At 43.8% G+C, this 27,670-nt stretch overlaps 1 protein-coding gene across 1 annotated transcript; it reads right to left on the minus strand.

Annotated features, from left to right (window-relative positions):
• Window positions 1-686: 686 nt before the first annotated feature.
• Window positions 687-26,574, minus strand: mknk1 (MAPK interacting serine/threonine kinase 1). Its single transcript, XM_084310477.1, has 14 exons — window positions 26,511-26,574; window positions 25,132-25,194; window positions 24,506-24,608; window positions 12,759-12,860; window positions 12,546-12,643; window positions 9,815-9,894; window positions 8,699-8,772; window positions 7,392-7,496; window positions 7,221-7,276; window positions 6,539-6,634; window positions 5,133-5,327; window positions 3,357-3,521; window positions 2,370-2,413; window positions 687-1,660 (listed from the first exon to the last, which is right to left on the minus strand). The coding sequence occupies exons 1-14, from the start codon at window positions 26,562-26,564 to the stop codon at window positions 1,378-1,380; spliced, it is 1,518 nt and encodes a 505-aa protein (XP_084166603.1). The 5' UTR covers window positions 26,565-26,574; the 3' UTR covers window positions 687-1,377.
• Between the last annotated feature and the right edge of the window lie 1,096 nt (window positions 26,575-27,670).

Here is a 27,670-nt window from a genome sequence, read left to right on the forward strand (position 1 = left end):
CAGTCAGAGACTAAGAGCCACAAAAAAATGACTGTGGTACCACAAAGAGCCACACCATATACCAGCGTTTCTCAACCTTTTTTTTCAGTCACGGCACCCTTCATGTGTTTATAGGTCTCACCCTCTGGCCTCTGAAGTTGCTAATGTCTTTTTTATTTGGGCCTCACAGGGTTAAAAGTACCCTGTGAGACCCACGGTTGCAAAATTACAAAATCACTTTTAGCCATTTAAAAAAACAATGTTTATTTAAAATTTTTTAAAGGGGAACTATTTTACTATTTCTTTCACTATTTGGGCACTTTTACACAATTCCTGTGAGTCTATGGAACACCTAGGTTTTTTTCAAAAAAAATGCATTGTTTTGTATTTCTAATCAAGTACTAAAAACCGCATTTTTCTACCTCAAGATCTTAAGCCGTTTTGAGGCTGGGCTCCAACCACTGTGTGGCCTGGTGCCAACTGCCACATCAACTGCCACATTATTATGCAGCTGAGAAATCTCTGACATCACAGATATGCACATTTTCAGATGACTCAGTTCAGTGAGGGTGAATATTGTGAGAGGAGAATTGGAAGAATTCGCCAATATGAGAATTAGAGACATATATCCTATTAATATAAGTCCACATAGCTAAGAAACAATGGTAAACACTGAAAAAAGCCATTTATAAGATAGTTCCCCTTTAAGCACATGTATAGTCAATTGGTCCTGTTGTTCAGCCTCACAATGCTATTTGATAGTAAATGTGTTTATATGTCCCACCCTCTGGCCTCTGAAGTTGCTAATTTCTTTTTAATTTGGGCCTCACAGGGTTTTTTTTAATTTTTTTTTATGGATGGAAGAGCCGCACATTGACGGGCAAAGAGCCGCATGCGGCTCGCGAGCCGCGGGTTGGCCACCCCTGCTGTAGTAGGTTCTTAATATGTTACCAGTCCAGTGGAATGAATAGTCTAATCGTGAATTGTACATTTAGGTTGCTAAAAACCAAACAGGACAGATCGGGAGTGGATCCAACTAAGTTGGTCGGAGTGGCTGTCAAAGAGGACATGTTCCCCTAGTGCTCTTTAGTGAATGTTTCTATACGATGAGTTTATTGTCCACGACAAGAGCTTTAACAATAGGAATAGAACATGGGAAACTACACAGGAGTCATGCCACAGCAGCCTTTGTTCATTTCCGATAGTAATCGTCTATCCTGGCCGTCATTCAGAGCCAACTTGCATCTCTTAGTACTTAATGAAGGCGTTATAAAAGAATATCCTATGGAGAGTGAGACGGATTAAACCAGTGGAATTGTAGGTTGGGTAGAATGTTCATACCAGCCTTTAGCACCGGGAGGACTGCTGGTGTCCCCCAAGGTTCCGTCCTGGGGCCAATCAGAATGATAGGTTCTCTGCAGCGGGCATGAAGTCCCCCGCGGCGGGCAGGAAGTCCAATGCGTCGGGCAGGAAGTCCAATGCGTCGGGCATGAAGTCCCTTGTGCGTAGGGCGTTGGATTGTGCCCGCCGGCGTGCCAGTCTGGAGTTGGAGGGCGGAGACAGCCTCATGGAGCACACGACGGCGCCCACGTCGTCCTGTTCCTCGTCGTGCTGCGACAGCTGGCGGTTAAAGGCGATGGCGTCCGCTGCAAACTGCGTGAGGTCTTTGGTGCTGCTGTTCCTGTGTGCAGACAGCAGACGGTGTGTGAGACACTGGGCAACGTCTCTTTTACCCAGGAGAGAGACGTACGATTAGTTCTGGTCGGTATAATTCATCAAGTTAAAACAAGTCACAGAGCTGTACTGTTTGTTCTGGTCGGTATAATTCATCAAGTTAAAACAAGTCACAGAGCTGTACTGTTTGTTCTGGTCGGTATAATTCATCAAGTTAAAACAAGTCACAGTACTGTTTGTTCTGGTCGGTATAATTCATCAAGTTAAAACAAGTCACAGTACTGTTTGTTCTGGTCGGTATAATTCATCAAGTTAAAACAAGTCACAGTACTGTTTGTTCTGGTCGGTATAATTCATCAAGTTAAAACAAGTCACAGTACTGTTTGTTCTGGTCGGTATAATTCATCAAGTTAAAACAAGTCACAGAGCTGTTTGTTCTGGTCGGTATAATTCATCAAGTTAAAACAAGTCACAGAGCTGTGTGTTCTGGTCGGTATAATTCATCATTGTAATGAACATCAGGATCAGAGTTTTTACCATAACTACTTCATGACAGCGATCACTGTCACTTCATAAAGCAATAAATAGCAAAGAAAAGAAAATTACATGACATGACATTTACATTTAGTCATTTAGCGGACGCTTTTATCCAAAGCGACTTACAAGTTCTGTACGACAAGTCATCACCCTTATCTTTTTAAAGCAGTCCGACTTACCTCTGCAGAACGTGTGGTGTTGGAAGACCTCTCTCTGGAGCATTCTAAGAAAAGAAAAAAAGATTCCATCAAAATAACATAAATTCATTTTACCTGCGCCGCCCAAAAGTGGCCATTTTAGTTTTCGTTTTTGAGGACTGCATACTTTTTTTTGCAAACCAAAATACTATACTTTATACTTATAGCACATGCATGAGCCTGGTCTCTTTTGAAAGATAACATTCTGAAGTTTATGATACAATAAAGAAAGATCACTTTTAGTGCTAATGAAATAGAGTAACATAGGTCTGAACTTGAGTTGTAGAAAACTTGTTACTCAAGTTTTTCTGTAGTTAGTAGTAGTCCAGAGGTAGTATTTCCCCAGAAGGTGGTATGGCTTAAAAACTCCCGGGATCCATCATAAAGATCCATTCAGAAATGAGTGATTAGGAGTGATTTTGGTAAATTGTGTACAAAAGAAAAACTCAGTTTTCTCATAGACTTCAATTCATTCAGCTGTTTTTGTCTTCCTGTTTTCGCTTGTTAGTTTTTCACCTAGATCCCCAATTCATACATCCCGGTGGGGTATCATTGGAAAGCCACACTCATTGGCTACAAACAACCCTCCACAATCATTTTCGAGATCGCCAAATGATTGACGGAACTAGAGCCCCAAGAGTCGGGACTCGGGAGTGGTATTTTGCGCAATACCGTGTACTTTGCACAAGCCTCAAATACCGGCATGTAACCCGAGAACCGCTGAACGGATTTTGTCACCTGAAAGGGCTATCGACAGGCAACAAATGGGCCTTCAATTCGATATATACTGTATTACAAAATATGCACACCCGAGCCACTAGTGGTCGCCAAAGTGCTGGTGGGCAAATCGTCCTATGTTAAGAGGTGAATAAAAGTAATTTTTATTCCTGATGCTGTATATATAGCAGTGATGAAGGACAGAGTAGGTCTTCAAGTAACAAGTACAAACATACAGGTAATGACACTCACCCCCTGCACCCATGGGTGCTTGAGGACTTGAGCAGCGCTTAGACGCAGAGTAGCGTCCCGGACCAGCAGCTTAGACACGAGGTCCTTGGCCCCGTCTGAGACGCGAGCCCAGTCCTTCTCTGGAAACTCATACTTCCCCTCCTGGATGCTCTCAAACAGGTGACTCTGTAGGAGGGAAAAAAACAACCATTCTGTAATGAACACGTCTGCAGATGTTCACCTGCGTGAACGCCGCCTACAACGGAACTGTACAGAACTGCGTTTCTGCAGTTGCTCTGATTGGTCACTGACCCCACGTGACCCTACCCTATTACACGCCCCCTTATCGATGCACGTTATGCGACGCTGCACCCCTCTTTCGCTCGCAGAACAGCTGTTACACGCACAGCTGCCCTCCATGTGCGCTCAACCTCAAAGGCGCTAAAAACAAAATACTCCTATACTTCCTGAGTAACTTGCCCAACACTGCTTAATGGTTGTTTATAGGGATGTCCGATATTATCGGCCGACCGATATTATCGGTCGATATCGGCAGTAAAATGTGATATCGGAAAATATCGGTATCGAAAAAAAAAAAAAAAAAAAAAAAATATTTTAATTAATTTTTTTTACATTTATTTAACCTTTATTTACCCAGGCAAGCAAGTAAGAACCAATTCTTATTTTATTTATTGTCAAAAGTATGCATGTTGGTTTAATTCAACAACAAGAGATATGTAATGTTAATTTTTACTTTTTTAATGATCATATTTTGCACAGATAATGCTTACATTTAGAAAGCCTTTTGAATGCATCCAGTGAAATTATTAGTTACCTGAAATTATTCAGTTTTTTTGGGGGGAAACCCTGCATATATCGGTATCGGTTGATATCGGTATCGGAAATTAAGAGTTGGACAATATCGGAATATCGGTATCGGTAAAAAAGCCAATATCGAGCATCCCTAGTTGTTTAGATATTTTACATGGGGCACGTATAATCAGGATTTCTTTTGTTACATAGACTTAATTTCCTGCATTCTGTATCGGACAAAGTCTGCCACCGCGCCCTCTACAACAAACAGCCATCAGTCGTTAATTGACTGTTGGTAAGTTAGAGTGTTGTGTTTGTTCATAGTTAAAGACAGTAGAGGTTCTTCACAGCGCTGCGTTTCCAATATTAGAAATACGTTAGCAGATAGACGCGAGACTATTGGAGTGCGGCGTTATCGTTAATGTTGTTATTGATTGATTGATGAGTCGGCATTTAATACAGAGGTGCTTCACAGCGCAGCGTTGCCAATATTATAAATACGGAAACAGCTGTTCTGCGAGCGAAAGAGCCGTGCAGCGTCGCATAACGCGCGTCGATAAGGGGGCGTGTAATAGGGTAGGGTCACGTGGGGTCAGTGGCCAATCAGAGCAACTGCGGAAACGCAGTTCTGTACAGTTCCGTTGTAGGCGGCATTCACGCCACCTGGACGCGTGTCACAGAAGGAGAGTGTGAGACGAGACCGCAGCGCCTTAGCATTTTAGAATGCCGTTTTTTAGATTATATATTAGACTAGATTTAGATTATTGGATTATTAGATTATATATTGTAACTATTTATTGTAGGGCAAATATAACTGAGAGGGCATACATACCCTCATCTCGCAGCTCGTTGCCCATATGCACATGTCCAGAGTTAATTATATTGATTAATTATATTGTTTACACTGCTTTCTTACTACCTGTACCCCCCCCCCCTCCCCCATGCTGAATTTCCCCGAAGGGGATCAATAAAGGACCATGTTACCTGGCAGGTTCTGCAGGTCTCGCCCCGGTCCCAGCCACAGTCGCTGCCGCAGTGGCCCGTGAAGGGGGGGCTGCCGCTCAGCAGGATGTAGAGGATGACCCCCATGCTCCACAGGTCACAGCGCTTGTCGTAGAACGAGGCCTCGTCGGTGAACACCTCCACCACCTCGGGGGCCATGTACTCCGCTGAGCCGCACTGGAGACAACAAGGAGGCCATCATGTGATGAAAACCTTTATTGTATACCTGTGTGTTAACGTTATCATAGTTCATATATATAGTTAAAGTGATACACAATTTTGTCATCCAAATTAACCCTTTCACTACCACACTACAGATTAACCCTTTCACTACCAAGGTTAACCTTCTGTAGTGTGGTAGTGAAATGGTTAACCTTCTGTAGTGTGGTAGTGAAAGGTTAACCCTCTGTAGTGTGGTAGTGAAAGGGTTAACCTTCTGTAGTGTGGTAGTGAAATGGTTAACCTTCTGTAGTGTGGTAGTGAAGGGTTAACCTTCTGTAGTGTGGTAGTGAAAGGTTAACCTTCTGTAGTGTGGTAGTGAAAGGGTTAACCTTCTTTAGTGTGGTAGTGAAAGGTTAACCTTCTGTAGTGTGGTAGTGAAAGGTTAACCCTCTGTAGTGTGGTAGTGAAAGGGTTAACCTTCTGTAGTGTGGTAGTGAAATGGTTAACCTTCTGTAGTGTGGTAGTGAAAGGTTAACCCTCTGTAGTGTGGTAGTGAAAGGGTTAACCTTCTGTAGTGTGGTAGTAAAAATGGTTAACCTTCTGTAGTGTGGTAGTGAAAGGTTAACCCTCTGTAGTGTGGTAGTGAAAAGGTTAACCTTCTGTAGTGTGGTAGCGAAAGGGTTAACCTTCTGTAGTGTGGTAGCGAAAGGGTTAACCTTCTGTAGTGTGGTAGCGAAAGGGTTAACCTTCTGTAGTGTGGTAGCGAAAGGGTTAACCTTCTGTAGTGCGGTAGCGAAAGTGTTAACCTTCTGTAGTGTGGTAGTGAAAGGGTTAACCTTCTGCAGTGTGGTAGTGAAAGGTTAACCTTCTGTAGTGTGGTAGCGAAAGGGTTAATGATACAAATTAAATATAAAGTCAGATTTCTCACAAATTTCAGAAATATTTAGCACGATCATTGAAAAGTACAGATTCATTCTAATCCCGCATCACTCTTCATATCGTCCCACAGTTCAATATGATGAACAGCAACCTGGCACATGATCCAGCATGTGATGTTCCAAAGCAGAGCAGATATGGGGAGACAGACATATTGTTATCCAAAAAAGATCCTTGTGTATGTATAGTGATAATAATTTTTTCCATATCACATGACCCGCTTCCATTGTGCTCATAGAAATGGGTTTCCTGTGTGGTCAGAGTTCAGGAGCAGACGGGTGCTGCTTTACCGGCGTGGTGAGCTCCGGCGTGGTGATGGGCGTACAGGCGCTGCTGAGCTTCACGCCGCTGCCCAGGTCAAAGTCACAGATCTTTACCGGCGACACCTGGGCAGGAAGCGGGAGGAGGAGGAACAACTACAATGTCATTCTCCGCTCGACACACTTTATGTGCTCAATGTGGACTCAATGGAACATCGACTCATCCGTTCTACATCCACTTTAAACATTCACCTTATACACTTTTTAAACATCACACCGTATTTTGTATCTATTTATTCTTACACATTTGCACACTACCTCTTCTACCTAATCTTTGCACATTTTAGTTTTGTATATTTTGTATATTGTTTGGTCTTTTACTGTATGAAGCACCATTTTAGGAGGGTCATACAGAACCAAGCATTTCACTATAATATACAGTACATGTACCTTATATGTGACAAATAAAACAAAACCTGAAATATGGAAATGTTGCTGTATTTAACCCTTTCACTGCCACACGACAGAAGGTTAACCCTTTACTATCACACAACCGACGGCGATGCTCCATCATTAGCTCCGCGAATGCTAATGATGGAGCATCGCCATCGGTTGTGTGATAGTAAAGGGCTAACCTTCTGTATTGTCACAGTTGAAAGGGTTAACCGGCTGTCGTGTGGCAGTGAAAGGGTTCAAAAGAAACGGGTCTCACCTGGTCGGTGAATTCACAGAGGATGTTCTCCGGCTTGAGGTCTCTGTGGGCGATGCCTGCGGGAAGAGAACACACGTGACGGTGAGTAAAGTGACGTAAAGTAAGTGAAGTGAAAGCTGGAGTGGTTCTGGCTGGACACTGCGGAGGTCTGCCGTCTGCACTGCAACTTGCCTTTTGTGTGGAGAAAGTCGAGGGCCTGAGCGATGTCCCGGACCACCCGACTGGCCTCCAGCTCGTCAAAGTGCTTACGGTTCTGAATGTGAGTTAGGATGGATCCTGAAGGCAAAGGAACAGAGAAGAACTCTAAAACACCACAGGCCTCAATTGGTAACAATGTATAATTAATCATAATGACAATGTTAAAGGAACACGCATTAGGCTTAGGGAACCGCCGCACCGTTAGCCTAGCTTAGCGTCATTCACTGGAAGTAGGTGTGCCAGTGTAGCCTAGTTCCCAACAGTCACGAAATACACTCCAAAACTTTCCTGTAAAACATGTTGTGACCTGTGTATTTACCACGTGGAGAACAAAATTGACATTTTCGTTTTTCGAAGGAGATATATACACTGTATTTGGAGTGTATTTCGTGACTGTTGGGAACTAGGCTACATGGAGGAACCTACTTCCAGTGACGCTAAGCTAGGCTAGCGGTGTGGCTGTTCCCTAAGCCTAATGCATGCACAGAGAAGAAAAGGGTATGTATCCGCTTTTCTAAATCCAGGGTAGATGGCAAATAAGCTAATTTCGCAAAGAGTTGGCGTGTTCCTTTAACATAAGAGAGGTACTTGGATTAGTGATATACATAGATATCCAGTTAAATTCAGATTCAGCAGAGACAGGAAATGGCAGGGGTAGTGTGAGCCTCCCACACGTTACACCTCACCAATGAGAGTCCGCGCTGGCAGGTGAAAAGATGCGACAGGCTGCCTCCTCGTGTATCGGAGGGGACACGTGATGCAAGGCTTCTATCCTCCCTACAACCGGCCAGTGGGGGGCATATGCGAGCAACGTTCAAGACAGGGGAGGGGAGAATTGGCACCGCGAAATTGGGATGGGAGAACATTTTTGAAAAAGAGGAGAAAAAGTAGATTAAAAAAAAAGGTGTTGCTACTAATGGTGAGTAAATTACAGTTATCGTGCAGGCATGCTATATTTTTATAGTTAGCTAACATCATGCATTAGAAAGCAGTGTTATGCGATGATGAGCAGCAGTGTTAACTCCTGATCACTGTGTGTACAGCCCATGTTGTAGGATGTCGCCTGGTAACGTTAGATAGATTTGTATCGTTGCGTCGAGAGAGAGAGAATTAGAAAGTGAAATGGGCAGATTGTGGCACAGCAGAACCCCCCCAAAAAACGTCAATGACCAGTTAATGACAGCGGATAGCCGGCTCTTAAAATAACCGCTATGCACATCTACATGGTTGAGGATGAAGATGTCGTGCACCACATGACCATCTGATTCACACATCCTTACCTCCACGCAACTTCTCAAACACCAGGTAGAAGCAGGAGTCATCTTCAAAAAACTGGATCAATTCCAAAATGTTCCTGAATGAAGGACAATCACTGCAGATTAGAATCGATCACTCATGGAATGGAATATTAAATGGTGCGTTTATAGAGAGCTTTATAATTTGTTCCTCACATTTGACCCATTCACTCACACTCACTCACACACCGACAGCAGAGGCCATGCAAGGTACCCAACCTGCTCAACAGGAGCAGTTAGGGGTTAAGTGTCTTGCTCAAGGACACTTCGACGCGCTGCCCAGGAGGAGTGGGAATCGAACCGGGAACCTCCGGATTACCAGACAACTGCTCTACCTCCTGAGCCGCTGTCACCCCATATTAATTAATATGAACCCTTTCTACAAAGGGTTAACCTTTCACTACCACATTACAGAAGGTTAACCTTTCACTATCACATTACAGAAGGTTAACCTTTCACTACCACATTACAGAAGGTTAACCTTTCACTACCACACTACAGAAGGTTAACCTTTCACTATCACACTACAGAAGGTTAACCCTTTCACTACAGAAGGTTAATCTTTCACTACCACACTACAGAAGGTTAATCTTTCACTACCACACTACAGACTGTTAATCTTTCACTACCACACTACAGAAGGTTAACCTTTCACTGCCACACTACAGAAGGTTAACATTTCACTACCACACTACAGAAGGTTAACCTTTCACTGCCACACTACAGAAGGTTAACCCTTTCACTACCACACTACAGAAGGTTAACCTTTCACTGCCACACTACAGAAGGTTAACCTTTCACTGCCACACTACAGAAGGTTAACCTTTCACTGCCACACTACAGAAGGTTAACCCTTTCACTACCACACTACTGAAGGTTAACCTTTCACTATCACACTACAGAAGGTTAACATTTCACTGCCACACTACAGAAGGTTAACATTTCACTACCACACTACAGAAGGTTAACCTTTCACTGCCACACTACAGAAGGTTAACCCTTTCACTACCACACTACATAAGGTTAACACTATACACAGTGTGGTAGTGAAAGGGTTCATTTTTATTCAACATCAGAATTAGATTGAAGTGTTTGACCAACCTGTTTCCCTGACACTGGTAAAGTGTCTCTACTTCACGGAACACCCTACTGCGACTGTGTCCTGCGCTCTTCTCAATAATCTGAACCAAATAAAAGACACAACACAGTTAGCTGCTGAATAGAAATGTGAAGATAGCAATGTTCAGATTTCCCCGTCATCACAATTGGACTGGGTCCTAATTAGAATCGTGCAATACTTTCAAACCCTTTGAACCGGGCTTCTGCATAAAAGATGAATAGAAGACGATGCATAATTTACTTTGCATGGGAAGAATATTGTTTCATTAGTCTAATCCAGGTCCCTGAATCAGGGAATTGGACTGAACAAGAGGAAACCCCTCCATCAGGGATGCATGAAATCCAATGGAATTGCCAATAAAAGCCCTTACTCGATTACATATTAGAACTACGTAAAAAGCTACAAACAATTTTTTTAGACCATGAAGCTGAACAAAACAAGTGAGAAAAAAAATTACATAGTGCAGCTTTAACCTTTGTGGATTTATTTCACATCAGATAAATATTTATAATATAATTTATAATTATAATAGTAATGTTGCGTTTCTTTTTCAAACGACCCTAACCCTACCCTATCAAAACACCCTAACCCTATCAAAACAGCAGTCAACGTGTATATTTCCAGCACTATGTTAGTTTACCAATGATTTTAAGTGTTATTAGCTAAATATGAGCTTATAAATATCTCTGCGCATTGCACCGGAAAACGGATGATTTAGATGAGAGAAGAAGCACTCATGAAATCGTTGTAGTCCTAAGAAAGAGGAGACCCAGGGCTTTCGATGGACATCGACATTTCATAAAACTACACTACCCAGCTCACACCAGTCGGCGACAACGGTCTTCTGACGTGATTTTCGTGATTATATCTCATGGGTCGAACAAACCTGAACGGTATTGCCATAAAATACAACGTACATTGTTTCTTTACCTTTCTGTGAACCACGTCGCAATCCGGCCAAAATGGTGGAGCTATGGACATTATACAAGAGTAACTGTACTTTCATTAGATTTCATTCACAGTCTTTGCTGCCCTGTAACGGGCGCCTGGTGATACTAAATCCAGATTTAACTATGCCATTGGAAAGAAAAAATTTGGCCCAATCCAGACTTGGCCATAATAGGTCATTTATATATATTCTATATTCATATTTAAAATGGCATGTGTCCGGATGGCAAAATTCAGTACTGCATCTACAAAAACCCATGTAAATCATCTGCCCTTTGTTAATTTGCTTAGCTTTTTTTTGTACACTTGATCTCAAGAAGGTGCTGAATTTTCCACTTCTGGCCAATGTTAGCATGGTGTTATTCACTGTCAAAGCCGAACCTCCTATATTCTCCTTCATTACAATTCATTATAATATACTCAAGCATAGTAACAGAGGGTTAGGGTTAGGGCAATACATTCCCTGAGGTCCATAGATGTCCCTAAATACCAAACATTCAAATGGACCTTGTAGAAGTGGAGCAATCTTAGGAAAGATTTTAGAAAATATGGCTAGGGCTTAAGAGGTTAACTTCTTAAACCCTAGCCCTATTTTCTGAAAATCCACCTAAAAATACATACCTAAGTAAATTGAAGATTGCTCCACTTCTACAAGGTCCATTTGCATGTTCTTGGTATCTAGGGACATCTATGGACCTCAGGGAATGTATTCCCAGTGTCAGAAATATTGTGTCTGTTACTAGGCTTGAGTAAACTTTAATGAACCATCTTTGACAGTGAATAACACCATGCTCAAATGTACCAGACATGAGCTCGTTCAGCACCTTCTTGAGATCACATGTACAAAAAAATCTAAGCAAATGAATAAAGGGAAGATGATTAAACAGAAGGTTTTGTAGATACAGTACTGAATTCTGCCATCCGGACACATGCAATTTGAAATATGATTATAGAATATCAGGCCTATAAATTACCTTATTATAGCCAAGTCGCACATCTATGGATCGGGCCATATCTCCCCTTTCCAATGGCAGAGTTCAATCTGGATTTAGTATCATCAGGCGTGCCGCAAAAACCGTGAATGAAATCTACTGTAAGTACAGTTACTTGTTTATAATGTAGATTTCTCCACCATTTTTCATCAGATTGCAACGCCGTTTTTTGCTAGACGTTCACAGAAAGGTAGAGAAACTAACTGCGTTCTAATTTATGCCAATAATGTTTAGGTTTGTGGGAGATAATCCCAAAAAATAAGATAAATAAAAAAGTTTATCCACAAGTCAGATGATTGACAGGAGCTGGCTTGAGCTGGGTATAGTGTCGTTTTTCAATATTCCAAAGCCCATCGAAAGCCCTGGGTCTCCTCTCCTCATATGACTACAAACAAAATGGCGGCGTGCATTTCCTAGCATCAATATTCGCCTGTTTCCGACTAGATTTCCAAAACTCATATTTCACTAATAACACTTTAACCTATTGGTAAACAAACGTATTGCTGAAAATATACACTTTGACTGCTGTTTTGACAGGGTTAGGGTATTTACTCTTGGCTACATAAAAGGGGAAAAAAACTCAACATTAATTCATACAGTCTGTAGAGATGGATTTATGGCGTGATGTCATTTGCGGTCCACCACCGGACTGCTCGGGCTTAAGAGGTTAAATAAATATAAAATATTTAATCATTTTCTAAGATAGAAAGCTTAAGGGTTCTACGAGGACAAAATTATGCTTGAACTTTTAGAATATCAGATTCAAATGTACCTTCACAGCAAACTCTTGTCCATTCTGTAGGCTTATGCATCCTTGGACTTTTGCATAGGCACCCTGTCCCAGCACCTCGTCTGTCAGCTTGTACAGGTCTGGAAACAGTGAACCTCATTAAGTATGCAGCAGGTGTGTCTCACATAGCGTCTACATATAGGATTACTTCTTGTCTGCGTTCTCATTGATGTCTGAAAGATAAGACGTCTTTACCATCAAAGTTGCCTGAGAAGCTGTCGGTCGCTCTTGTCCTCCTTTTCTTCTTCCGTCTCTTGGCTGCGTCTGGAATGCTCAGAGGTTGGCTTTTCTCAACGTCTGCAACAGTTAAAAGGACAAATATCCATTATGTGCATGAGTACACACAGCACACGAACAGTTATTTGGAGGCATTAGCTGGGAAACACAAGGGGGCCATAGGCTGAAGTCCTATCTAGTACAGATCCAAAGTTAATAACAATACCACAGAAAATGTGTTTTACACATGTTTTTCTAATGGTATGTATAGGGTATGTTTATCCAATATCCAATATTCTTGGTTAGGAAGTGTGATTTGTACTTGAATGAAAGCGTTCGAATCGCTTCTTTTTTTTATCCACTTTTCCTCCTATTTTTCTATTTTTTCTCCCATCCCAATTTCGCTGTGCCAATTCTCCCCTCCCCTATCTTGAACGTTCAAGGTTCCCACGCTTGCCTTGAAAAAAATGTCCATGCTACCTCCTGATTTTCCAGGTACCATATTAAGTGATGATCTATAGGCCCCTGAAGCTTTCCGCCCCCATCCGCGCCCCCCTCCCCTCACACACACAACCCCCTAGGACACCTGACTACTTACTTGATTTAAAAGATGTGACAGTCAAGTCTACATTGTAAAACGTTAGAGATTATGTCTTATTGATAATATCAATGCATGAAATAATGCAACAAGCTGTAGATCAGTGGTCCCCAAACTACGGCCTGCGGGCCTGATCCGGCCGCCTCCACATTTGGCCCGGCCCCCTAGAGCCCCGGAGCTTTAAAAAAAAAAAAAAAAAAAAAAAAATTGTCTGGCAGCATCCCCATTGTCGGTGCTGAATGTTTGTTAGTGTTTGATTTTTTTTTTTTGGTTTTTAGTACTTTTAAACATCCATTTTTAGTAAGTATAGTTTTCATTTGATCCTATACATTTTTCATTCACCGATTTGTGGACTTTTTTTTTTAGTGTCCTGAAAGGCGCATTATAAATCAAATGCATTATTATTATTATTATTATCATCCAGGAGGGAAATACACTTTGGATAGTAGGGACTGCATCTCTGCCTGTCCTGGCCAGGAAACACTTTGCAACTGTGATCTCCTCTGTCCTAGTAGTTGGATATTGTAATGTGTGGCGAGGGGTTGCAGCAATTCCACTGAGAGAAACTGGTCTGAGGCTGGATAACATGCCTGTATGCCTCTCATAAGTTGTTCTCCAACTCATGAGAACCTGCTCTCAAGCTCTTGCAGCATTCTGTCAAGGACTGGATAGAACAGTCTCTGTCTCAGCTGATCTCCTGAGCTGAGGTCTGAGCTTGTGCCACAAGATGACTCAACTACATACTCGTCCATCCTTTTCTGCTTCCTCCTTTGGCTGGTACTGGTAGTATGTTCCTCAATCCCAAGGCCATTACATATGGCCTTTGTCCTGTCATACATGTCCACTGCCATCTCCGAGGTGCGATAACCTTTGAAAGTTTGAGTGTGTCCTGCACTGTGCTTTTAAATACAGAGCTAGAGCTAGGTGGTCTGTAGGTACTGTATATTTATTTCATAAATAGTGTTATTTATTTCATTAATAGTGTTATTATTTATTTCCTGACTTTTTTTTCTGTGAAGATCCCGGAAAGGGTTATTAATATTTGGTTATGTGTGGCTTTCTGGAAAACAATAAATGTTTATGTTTAGGCACCCCTGCGATCGTCACACTTTTTCTGTTACAAACTGACCCCGGCCCCCACCAGAGAAGGGAAAAGTTATGTGGCCCTCACAGGAAAAAGTTTGGGGACCCCTGCTGTAGATGAACAACAATTTATTGAACTGGAACTTTGAGACACATGAGCACTGGGAATGGGATTGATATACGTTCTCTCTTCCACTCCTCTCCTATCTCATCCTGTCCTCTTCTCTCCACACCTCCCCTCTCGTGTCTGCTCCTGTCTTCTCTTCCTACTCTTCTCAACTCCTCTCCACTCTTCTCCCTTTTCCTCCGTCATCCTCTACTCTCTTATCCTCCTCTTCTTCTCCTCTTTCATCTTCACCCCTCTTCTCTTCCTCCTTCCTCTTTCCTTCTGTGCCTTCCTGGCTCCTCCCCCTCTCCACTCCTCTTCCTCCTCTCTACAGTCTGAAGATCTGAATGGTCATGATCAATGATTTTTCAAAAATGTCTCACCCCAAATGTTCCTATTATTAGTATCATTTATTTAACGGAAAAAAAATGATGAATCACAAAATAGTTAAAAGTAGAACAAGACTAGACTGGACATGTCAACTAGTATAGAAGTAATGTCACAGCCTAATGTGAAAATGTATTGGTAGTTAGCTAGCAATGCAAGCTAGCCAACACTAGCTAGTTAGTTAGCAAGCTGAATGTTGGCTAGCAAGATTGTACTGCATGTGCTTGCTAACCATAATTAATGAATCCAAATTCAAAACAAACTCTCCTAAATGTGGTGAATAACACGGTTTTAGGAAAAGTCAATGAGTGAAATAGTACATATGGGGATCAAACATAGTTCTAGTATTTTAAAAGCAAGGTAAAAATGACCTCAACAATTCTAATGTAAGCTGCTAGCTAGCAAGATTGCACTAGTTAGTGGTTACTAACTAACGTTGATACACCCAGGTTTACCACACAGTTACTCACTGTAGATGTAAAGGCTCCTGTGTTGGCTGGGAAATGCATGTATTTGACCGTTCTATTGAGATCGCGAGTAACGGTTCTCGGTTATTATTCCGGAAGTCCACCAATCCGAAACTATACTTTTGCCTGCATCAATTCAACATCCAATATACCAGATATGATGCCAAGAGCATGCTCTACAACATGGGATCATCCATTTCTATCTACACTAAAAGCTGTTCACATGTAAAGGGTTTTTATAAACTCATCTTAATTATGTGCTCAATAGTTTCATTTGATTACTATTTTACACATCACCCAATAACATTTTCCAGGACAACTGTTTCAATTTCCATGTAAGTGTTCACTTTTGCTCAGTTTCCATGACTTTTCCATACCTGGAAAATGAAAAAATAAATTTCATGTTTTCCAGGTACCGTGGGAACCCTGACGTTGCTCGCATATGCCCCCCACTGGCCGGTTGTAGGGAGGATAGAAGCCTTAGTTGCATCATATGTCCCCTCCGATACACGAGGAGGCAGCCTGTCACATCTTTTCACCAGACTCTCATTGGCGAGGTGTAACGTGTGGGAGGCTCACACTACCCGCCGCCATTTCCTGTCTCTGCTGTGAAGGCGTCCCCCAACCGACCTGTAGGAGTCGCTGTCCACAACGTCCAGATTACCACCCATCGACTTCCACCCGCTAACTCTGCCAATTGAGTTAGTATGACGGCCGGCCCAAGCCGGAGGCAACGCCTACAGCCAGATTCGAACCCGGTGTCTCTTGCGTTGGTGACGAGCGCAGCGCCACCCAGCCGTACGTTCGAATCGCTTCTATGACTGAGCGAATGAAGTGCGACAACTATTTGTAAAGAAGAGTTTCGGCTAAGCACACGCAAGGAAACCATGCTGCGGAACCAGAAACACAGTGCAGGCTGCAGAGAGGACTGGGTGAGAGACACTGACTGACAACGTACTTCACATACTCTATAGACCTGGTTATGAAACATGATTTATCTGTGGATCATCATATTCAATATGTGTATATTAGGGCAGACAGATTTATGAGGAGTGCAAGCCGGTGCAAAGCATAACGGTAGATGAATATTACTCCCATCAATCACATCTGGGCAAAAACATGTCCGTCAGGAATGAGAACCAGTAAATGCAGTGCAAGCCAACGTGGGGTTAACCTGCCAGCGTAAATGAACACGATATGCCTTCCACAACCAGATCAGTGAAAGGTTCCCCATTAATCCAATTGATTTGATTGTTGTTTTTGTATTAAAATAAAATATTGTATGCTGCATAGACTATAGAATCGTTTCATAATTACTGGGTTTAGGGTATACATTTCACTGCAGTTGATGCATATATTTAAAGGAAATAGTGAGCAGACCCAATGCTGCAGGGACCACCCCGGGTGCAGGACACGTGTTGAACGTCTGGGATTCTACTGCTTTTTTAATACACATTTGCCCTATAAAAGAAATATAATCCAAATGAACAGTTATAAATATCCGGTTAATTTGAAATAAGTGGTTAGCCGGCAAACCGGGTTATCTGTGTACAAGGAGCTCAGCATATGCGTTACAAATTAGTACAAACATTGGTAGTATGAGCTGGACTAGTTCTAGCTGTTAAACCCTGAGTGTTAGCCAAGTCTGAGCCTTGAGCTGGACTAGTTCTAGCTGTTAAACCCTGAGTGTTAGCCAAGTCTGAGCCTTGAGCTGGACTAGTTCTAGCTGTTAAACCCTGAGTGTTAGCCAAGTCTGAGCCTTGAGCTGGACTAGTTCTAGCTGTTAAACCCTGAGTGTTAGCCAAGTCTGAGCCTTGAGCTGGACTAGTTCTAGCTGTTAAACCCTGAGTGTTAGCCAAGTCTGAGCCTTGAGCTGGACTAGTTCTAGCTGTTAAACCCTGAGTGTTAGCCAAGTCTGAGCCTTGAGCTGGACTAGTTCTAGCTGTTAAACCCTGAGTGTTAGCCAAGTCTGAGCCTTGAGCTGGACTAGTTCTAGCTGTTAAACCCTGAGTGTTAGCCAAGTCTGAGCCTTGAGCTGGACTAGTTCTAGCTGTTAAACCCTGAGTGTTAGCCAAGTCTGAGCCTTGAGCTGGACTAGTTCTAGCTGTTAAACCCTGAGTGTTAGCCAAGTCTGAGCCTTGAGCTGGACTAGTTCTAGCTGTTAAACCCTGAGTGTTAGCCAAGTCTGAGCCTTGGGCTGGACTAGTTCTAGCTGTTAAACCCTGAGTGTTAGCCAAGTCTGAGCCTTGAGCTGGACTAGTTCTAGCTGTTAAACCCTGAGTGTTAGCCAAGTCTGAGCCTTGAGCTGGACTAGTTCTAGCTGTTAAACCCTGAGTGTTAGCCAAGTCTGAGCCTTGGGCTGGACTAGTTCTAGCTGTTAAACCCTGAGTGTTAGCCAAGTCTGAGCCTTGAGCTGGACTAGTTCTGAGGACAACAGCAGAGAGGGTAGGCTCTTTTAACTGAATACTGTGTACATCATTTTGAAGTGTGTGACTAAATTGTGTTGTGGAAATTGTTTGTAATTAGTTTCACCCAGCTGACAGAAACTGGAGGTGTGGCCTTTGTGCATGTAGTTAAGTGGGCACTTGTGACAGTTTTTCTGCTTAAATACCAGCTTTTTCTCTGTTGGATTCATTCTGAGGACAACAGCAGAGAGGGTAGGATCTTAACTGAATACTGTGTACATCATTTTGAAGTGTGTGACTAAATTGTGTTGTGGAAATTGTTTGTAATTAGTTTCACCCAGCTGACAGAAACTGGAGGTGTGGCCTTTTGCTGCAGGTGTCACTCATCAGTAATTAGTGATAGTGATTTAAAGACTTGCTGGCATAGCGTCAGCGAAGCGTCGAGAAACGAAGAGGGACAAAGAGGGACAAAGAGGAGGAGTTTTCCTGGAGTTCACCGCAGAGGGATCCACCGATCCACCCAGTGCTAAGTACACCATAATCCCATATTCCCGTCCCACTCTGCTATTTCCCTACTATCTCGCTTCCTCCCTAGCCCCTTCAACCTCCTCCTACCACTCTTGACACCACAATGTGCCTCATACCTATATCCACAATCTGCTCCTCAAGAACAGAATCAACCCATCCACGCCAGTTTGCTAGCAACCCGGCTAATCTCTCCTACCCTCCTACAGCCACTAATACACCTGTCACAGTACAGGGAGGCTTATGGAATTGTCAATCAGCAGTCAAGAAAGCTGACTTCATTACTGCCTACGCCCATAGTCTAAATCTGCAGCTCCTGGCTCTAACTGAGACCTGGATAACCCCCAATAACTCGTCAACACCTGCAGCATTATCTACAAACTATAACTTCACTCACACACCTCGACCCTCCAGACGGGGTGGAGGCACTGGCCTCATGACATCTCCTTCATGGGCTACAAACCTAACGCAACTCCCAGAACTGTCACTCTCCTCCCTCGAATATCATGCAGTATCTGTCTCTAATCCTTTCAATCTCACCATTGTTACACTCTATCGCCCTCCAGGTCCCCTCGATCACTTCACAGATGAGCTGGACATGCTTCTAAGCTCCTTACCGGAAGATGGTACCCCGCTCCTTCTATTGGGCGACTTCAACCTGCCTGACTCATCTCAGTCGGTCCCAGTGGTCTCCCTCCTACAACAATTTGACCTGACTCCCACTGCCATGCCTCCCACCCACAAAGCAGGCAACTCCTTGGATCTCATATTTTCCCGTAACTCCAGCATCATTAACACCACGGTAACTCCCCTACATGTATCTGACCATTCCTTCATATCCTTCTCACTAACTCTCATGCTTAACCGAAAAGTCTTCACCCCAACTCAAACCGTCTCACTCAGACGCAACCTGCCCTCCCTATCCCCCTCCACCCTCTCCTCTGACATAATATCCGCTCTACCTTTGAGTGACACCTTCTCTGCTCTCCCCACAGAGATGGCAACCTCCACCCTCCTCTCAGCCCTTGCAACCTCCTTCGACAAGCTCTGTCCCCTCGTTGAGAAACCTGCCCGCCGTTCCCCACCCAGTCCATGGCTGACGGATGCAGTGAGAGAACAAAGACAGGTCCTGAGAGCGGCTGAGAGGAAGTATAGAAAGTCACGCCTCACTGCTGACATCGACACATATCACAACCTCTTGTTAACATTCTCCAAAACCATTACTAATGCCAAAGCTTCTTTCTTTCACCATAGGATCGAGGCCTCTGCCAAGAATCTTCGCAAACTGCATGCTACCATGTCCTCCCTCCTCACTCCCCCCCCACCTCCTCCTCCCTCATCTTTTTCTGCCGAAGACTTTGCGATCTTCTTTGAGGAAAAAGTGGAGAACATCCGCAGCTCCTTCTCCCAACCCCCACCCATTCCAAACGCTGAATCGAGAACCTCATCCTTCACTCTGTCATCTTTCTCTCCCATTACAGAAGCCGAGACCCTGACACTGGTAACGTCGAACCGTCCGACTACATGCCAGCTGGACCAGCTACCCTCCCCACTCCTCCAGACCATAGCACCGGACATCCTCCCATTCCTAACTGCAACCATCAACTCCTCACTCAACTCGGGGGTGGTCCCCACCTCCCTAAAACAAGCCAGAGTCACGCCCCTCATAAAAAAACCAACCCTGAACCCCACCGTCATAGCCAACTATCGCCCTGTCTCTCTTCTCTCCTTCCTTTCTAAAACACTTGAACGTGCTGTATCCAACCAACTTACTGCTTATCTCTTACAGAATGACCTCCTAGACCCCAATCAGTCTGGCTTCCGGACTGGCCACTCCACAGAAACGGCCCTCATTGCGGTCACAGAGGCACTTCACTTAGCAAAAGCGAAAGGCCTCTCCTCTGTCCTGATTCTCCTAGATCTATCTGCAGCCTTCGACACAGTCAACCATCAGATCCTCCTCGCGGCCCTCGCAGGAATGGGAGTGGCTGGATCTGCGCTGACATGGCTGACATCATACCTCAATGACCGCTCCTACCAAGTGTCATGGAGAGGGACTCTGTCGGCCATCCGCCCCCTCCGGACGGGTGTCCCCCAGGGCTCGGTCCTAGGACCCCTTCTCTTCTCCCTCTACACTAAATCACTGGGTAACATTATCACATCTCATGGCTTCTCATATCATTGTTATGCCGATGATACTCAACTCTTCCTCTCCTTCCCTCCCTCTGATATCCACGTCTCTGAGCGGATCTCGGCCTGTCTGTCCGACATCTCCGCCTGGATGACGACCAACCACCTCAAACTGAACCTAAGCAAAACAGAATTGCTCCACCTGCCGGCCAAATCCTCCCCCCTGACCGACCTCTCCATCACAGTCGAGAATGCAGCTGTGACCGCGTCGCCGACCGCCAAGAACCTTGGTGTTGTCCTCGACGACCAGTTGAACTTCTCTGCTCACATCGCAGCGACAACCAGAACCTGCAGATTCCTCCTGAGCAACGTCAGAAGGATACGCCCCTTCCTGACAAAAGAAGCCACCCAACTCCTCGTCCAATCAACAGTCATCTCCCGCCTCGACTACTGCAACGCACTGCTAGCTGGCCTCCCGGCCACTGCCACCAAGCCTCTTCAACTCATTCAAAATGCAGCGGCCCGCCTGATCTCAAACCTACCGAAGTCAGCCCATGTCACCCCACTTCTTAGGGACCTGCACTGGCTCCCCATTGCTGCACGTATCCGCTTCAAGGCCCTCGACCTAGCATACCGTGCGGCAAAGGGAACCGCTCCCGCCTACCTCCGGTCAATGGTCTCTAACTACACACCCTCAAGACCCCTACGCTCTGCGTCTTCTGGCCGCCTCAGATCTACTCCTATCCAAGCTCCCGGAGGGTCATCAAAGAGAAGCCGCCTATTCTCAGTCCTTGCCCCACAATGGTGGAATGAACTACCCATCCCAGTTAGGACAGCCGAATCCCGTCCAATCTTTCGCCGTCGACTAAAGACTCACTTCTTCAACCATTATCTGAAATGATAAAAAAAAAAAAAAAAAAAAATCTAACCCCGACTAACCTTAATGTCATGCACTTGTCCTAATAAACTAACCTACACTGTAACACGCAACACTTTGATGAACATTGTTACTCAGCTGATAGAGTTATACCCTTCTTGCTGTCTTGTCGCACAGAACTTGTAAGTCGCTTTGGATAAAAGCGTCAGCTAAATGACTAAATGTAAATGTAGCTGTTAAACCCTGAGTGTTAGCCAAGTCTGAGCCTTGAGCTGGACTAGTTCTAGCTGTTAAACCCTGAGTGTTAGCCAAGTCTGAGCCTTGAGCTGGACTAGTTCTAGCTGTTAAACCCTGACAGCCCACGCACAACAACCGCACGCAATCCGGCGCATGCACTCACGGGTTCCGCGCGAGAACGCGCGTGTGGCCGGGCACACCGAGTCCGACTTCAGAGCGGGCGGAAGCGCACGGAGGAAGGCACATTTACATTGGAACAGCTCTAAATGCCCTAGTCTATATGCAAAGTCAGTCCCTGATTGAAGATGTTTTAAAGATTTCCAGTTCCAGTGTTCTATTGTCCATTTTGCATACAACCAGTTATTATCTCATTAATTAAGAATGTTAGAATACATTTTAGAATGATGATCAGTGTGACTATACTCGTGAAAAAGTATAGTAGCATAGTTTATTTGTATTGGGAAAGATACAGACACATTAGCTGGTTGAACAACATCTATATGTGTGGTAATAATGCAGATATTGAGTGTATTTCTGTGAAAATGCGCATGGCGCACGCCTCTGAATCCAACCAAAGCGAAAACGATCACTTCCAGCCTGCGCGCGGCCAGTGGGCACAGCTACGTCCGTTAACATGGGAGCGAAAGTGAAGCGCTGGTCGCCCACCTGCCCGCGGCTGGTGTGTTTGCGCCATGAGTGTTAGGACTAGTTCTAGCTGTTAACACTTTCCGTGCCACTCACGAGATTTCTCTGGTTTTTTTTATAGGTGGTTGCTAGCCACTCACGAGGTTTCTCTGAATTTTTTTTTTTTTTTTTTTTTTTGGCGATCTGAAAAATTATTGCATCACCCGAGTATAGCCGAGCGGCACCGGCGATCACTGTGGAAAAAAGCGCCCCCTGTCGTCTCCCAGATGACATACGTGATTTTGGAATGGACTCAATGAAAATGAAATCCGGTACTCCACATTTTCCAGTTCACTGATCCAGCCGGGGTTACCACAGTTCATTCTGGAACCTCAGATCCCCGCTGATCATGGAGATCTACAGTATCACGTTGGATCCATACACGTATCGATTTTTTCGAATGGTGATCAGGAATTGGAATATACCAGTTGGATACCATCTGATGTCAGGTAAGGACTCTGTTATCAGTGTTAGGATAATCAGAGTAAGTTTGATGAAGTTATAAGCTGTTTTGTGAAATGTCTTCTTTCGGTTTCACTGTAAAAGTCCGTGAGGAAATCAACGGAGCGATTATCCGTGCGCGGCCGTAATGTGCTTGCGTGCACGTATAATATTGATCATCTAGCGTTTATTTGAAAACGATTCATAAAAAGGCCGACGAATATCAACGTTGTGGAATATTCCACTAAAAGACGATTTTCATAGAATGCTCCAGAATGAGCTGTTTTTTATATCAAAACGGGGGCTTTTCTAACTGCTCTGAAACGGAAACGACATGATAAAAAAACAATCTGCCTTGACAGCACTGACTGGAAAATAGTCTTTGATAATGCGATGGGCAGATTAGACACATAGCCATAATTTAAAACATAGATTAGGCGATATTAACGTTAACATTGGCGCCGATGGTGGCATTCAGCCGGTAAAACGGAAAACCAGGCGTGGCGCTGTGACAGAGTGGGTCTGTCACTGACGCCGGGGAAGCACGCACACACATATACACACAACATTCACTCATAATATACATTCATACATAATCAAACATGCATACATATCCATTAATCTAAGCATACATGCATTTATACATACATTCATATATCCATTCATACATACATTTATTTATTGTTGTTGTGTTGTGTATATATATTTATTTGTTGTGTATATATATTTATTTATTGGGTTGTGTATATGTATTGGTATGGGAGGTTGTTTTTATATAATGTGTAGGAAACGGCAATCCATTTTATGTGTAGCACCTGTGTAGTTTTGTGTTAATTAATTATGTGTGGCACCTGTGGAGGGGGAGGAGTGCAGGTGTCATGAGGGATGCGTGCCCAAGGTTCGAGGTCCTTGCCCTGCATCAGTTACACTGAAGGTGACTGAGGGAAGTGCCGTATGTGTATTGTTAGTCTGTTTGTCTCTGTGGTGGTGCTTCACCAGATAACGGTTGCAAAGTGGGTAACTAGGGAAGCGCCACCCAGTAAGTGTTTTGTCTATCAGATGCCGTTATTGTGGAACGCATCTGATAAGACTGCAGAGGTAGGGTATAGTTTAGTTATTTATTTAGATTAAGTCATTTGTTTATGTAATGTCACCTCTGCACTTGGAAGGCTGGGAAATAAAAACAACACCAAGACCATTTTTTCGACTACGCCATCGTTTGTGTGACTTTGGAGGGGAGAGGAGAAGGACCCCGGCGTCACAGGCGCTCAAAGTGTTAAACCCTGAGTGTTAGCCAAGTCTGAGCCTTGGGCTGGACTAGTTCTAGCTGTTAAACCCTGAGTGTTAGCCAAGTCTGAGCCTTGGGCTGGACTAGTTCTAGCTGTTAAACCCCGAGTGTTAGCCAAGTCTGAGCCTTGGGCTGGACTAGTTCTAGCTGTTAAACCCTGAGTGTTAGCCAAGTCTGAGCCTTGGGCTGGACTAGTTCTAGCTGTTAAACCCTGAGTGTTAGCCAAGTCTGAGCCTTGGGCTGGACTAGTTCTAGCTGTTAAACCCTGAGTGTTAGCCAAGTCTGAGCCTTGGGCTGGACTAGTTCTAGCTGTTAAACCCTGAGTGTTAGCCAAGTCTGAGCCTTGGGCTGGACTAGTTCTAGCTGTTAAACCCTGAGTGTTAGCCAAGTCTGAGCCTTGGGCTGGACTAGTTCTAGCTGTTAAACCCTGAGTGTTAGCCAAGTCTGAGCCTTGGGCTGGACTAGTTCCGACTGTTGGCCAAGTCTGAACTGCAGTACCTGCTGGGCCTTGGGAGAGGCGCTGTCTCTCCTCTGCAGCTATTCCGTTCTCCTGGATCCCCCCACAGCTCTCCCCTACAGGGCCTACAGCCAGGGAACTACTCTGTAACAGAGAAGAAATGAGAGCAAGGGAGGGGGGGAGTGAGGGAGGGGCGGGGAGAGAAAGTGCGAGAGGAGCCAGAGAGATCAGGTGGTAGAAAGGGAGAGAAAGGACCAGAAGGAGAACATCATTATGAATATCATTAAATTCCCGTTGTGAGCTTAACTATTAGAGTGCTGGTTATCCTTAACTAGGCAACACAACCACCACCTGGACTAAAACAGACAGCCTTATTTTAACTGCATAATTAATTACTGAAATCATTGAGTGGATTGATCTTTCACCGTGGCAACCTGCCAGCACAGCCCATCATTTCACAAAGATACAGGAAACGCCACAGGGCTCCCTGACCCTGGACATTCCCGAAAGCGTTCACTGATACTGTGTGACTCATGGAGACACTGATGACTCATGGAGACAGTCATGATGCAACTCAGTTTGATGGGGTGTTTTCTAGCATGGGCTTATCTCTGACACACCAGGAAAGAATTATGGGAAATACGGATTTGGTTAGAAATGTTCAGACCTGGAGAGAGTGCTGGATGGTCTGCAGCTCTGCCATCGCACTGTGCCGCACCATAGCTGCCAACTGAAAAACAAACAAACAAACATTAAACAAATACAATACATTTCGGTTTTCTCTAGAACAGTATGTGGGGGCCATACAGATACAGCGTGTAGGAAAGTAGGTCAAACTGACAGGGAGGAATGTCAGCACATCCTGTCAGACCATTATCTAATAACAAGCTGACGGGTACAAGTTCTCACTTGCAGGAAAGTGGTCAGATGAATTCCAAAATCAGAGCAGCTTAGCCTAGCTAATCTAGTCCTTTACTCACAATTTAAAAAAAAAAAAGTTTTGGTCCCAGAACATTCAAGTCCAATGTATGTAGCTATAGTGCTCTCTGCCAAGTGAAAATCATGCTGAAGTCAGCAAATGCACTGTACTGCTAACGTTACGGTAGGCTTTCAAACAGTTACCTATAATATCAGACCAGCTAATGTACAAGTACATTTAGTCATTTAGCTGACGCTTTTATCCAAAGCGACTTACAAGTTCTGTACGACAAGTCATCAGGAAGGGTACAACTCTAGTACGTTTATGTTCATGTTAGGTTACTGGGCTAACGTTAGTTATATACTGCTGTGAGGTCACTTAACCCCCTAAACGACATTTAACAGTTACGCCTGCTGTGATGCTGCTGTCAGTCACGTCTAATATTGTGACTGACAGCCTAGTATGTCATAAATGTATAGATGTCTCCTGATGAATTGAAAATGGGGGACCCTGGTGTAAACAAGACGAAAGTCTTTCTCTGGTCTGCATCCCCTTAACAATTGTGTGTATTGAGCTGTACTGTATTGTACCCATTCTGCAATCTGTTAATAAAGTTTTCAATCAATCAATCAATGTAGCAGTACTGTCCATCTGTATGTTGTGTATGTCATATATGTTATGATGAATTGAAAATGGGGGACCCTGATGTAAACAAGACGAAAGTCTTTCTCTGGTCTGCATCCCCTTAACAATTGTGTGTATTGAGCTGTAATGTACTGTACCCATTCTGCAATCTGTTAATAAAGTTTTCAATCAATCAATCAATAGCAATCTTACATTAATTAACTAAATACTTTCCCTAATTCACCTGGACGGGTAGGCTAGTTATCTCGTTGTATATAAAGATGGGAGAAGTGTTGCAAGTTCACAATCTGATGGTCCAACATTAATAACGACCATAGCTAGCTAACACGATGAGCTACATTAACGTTATTAATAATAACAACCACTATGCCGCTGAGCTTGCGAACGTTATATTATCCTCTGCTTGTCGCAGCCGTTTAGCTGAACCACGGACACTGTTGTTATGATCAATAATGAACAGAAAGTAAACGTATATTATCCACCTGGAATCCGTGTCCAAACGAGCCGAAATCCTCTGTCGCTGCCTCCTCCAGCATCTGATGTCGGGCTCCATGGACACAACACAATGAAGTGCAGGCGCGACGCGCGTCATCAGTCCAGTGGCGCAGCCAGAGGGCGGGACAAGAGATAAAAACACACGTCTGTCGCGCCCCTTTGCACACGGGTCTAAATTACCATTGGCCAAAAAAATCGTCACGTAAGTATTTCGCCACGCCTTAGGGGGATTTTTGGTGTATGATCATGTTCTTTATTTACATTATTCATTCATGGAAGGAAGTCAGACAGGTTATTAGATAAAAAGTCGTAAAAGTCAGTCAAAGCTTACTAAAAGCACGAGCAGTGAACTCCAAGCCCACGTGACTGAACTCAAACTAGAAAGAAACAGACTAAGAAACGACGTAAACTCCATGATCAAAACTGCAAAAAAGAATTTCATCAATGACAAAACTGAGGAAAACAAAAACAAACCATGTGAACTTTGGAAATTACTCAATAATCAACTAGGATGCAGTAAAAAACTTAAAACCAGATTCTCAAACATAAACATAAAAACGGACAACACGCTCATCACAGACAAGCTGGATGTAGCCAATTACTTAAACATTTTCTTCACAAACATAGCCACAACACTGGTAAACAAACTACCCTCCCACTCAGGGCTTTATGGGGTAGAACACATAGTAGCTTACTACAAAAACCTAGGGGTCCGCAAGGACGACTTCAAGCTGGAAATGGTAACAACAGATGAGGTACTCAATAAACTGAATGAATGAATGAATGAATGAATGAATGAATGAATGAAAACTTTATTTAACAGATTGCAGAATGGGTACAATACAGTACGGCTCAATACATACAATTGTTAAGGGGATGCAGACCTGAGAAAGACGTTTGTCTTGTTTCCATCAGGGTCCCCCATTTTCAATTCATATAGACATTTATGACATACATAACATACATGACATTTATGGCATAGGGACATTTCTGAGCGCCCTCCAACCTAACAAGGCCACTGGCCATGACAACATCCCCTCCAAATTCCTCAGAGACTCAGCAGCCGCCATCACACCAATCATCACACACATAATAAACCTCTCCATTAAACAGGGACACGTCCCCAAGGACTTCAAAATTGCGAGGG

Source organism: Notolepis coatsorum (assembly GCF_963971535.1).
Source record: "Notolepis coatsorum genome assembly, chromosome: 3".
Taxonomy (NCBI): Eukaryota; Metazoa; Chordata; class Actinopteri; order Aulopiformes; family Paralepididae; genus Notolepis; species Notolepis coatsorum.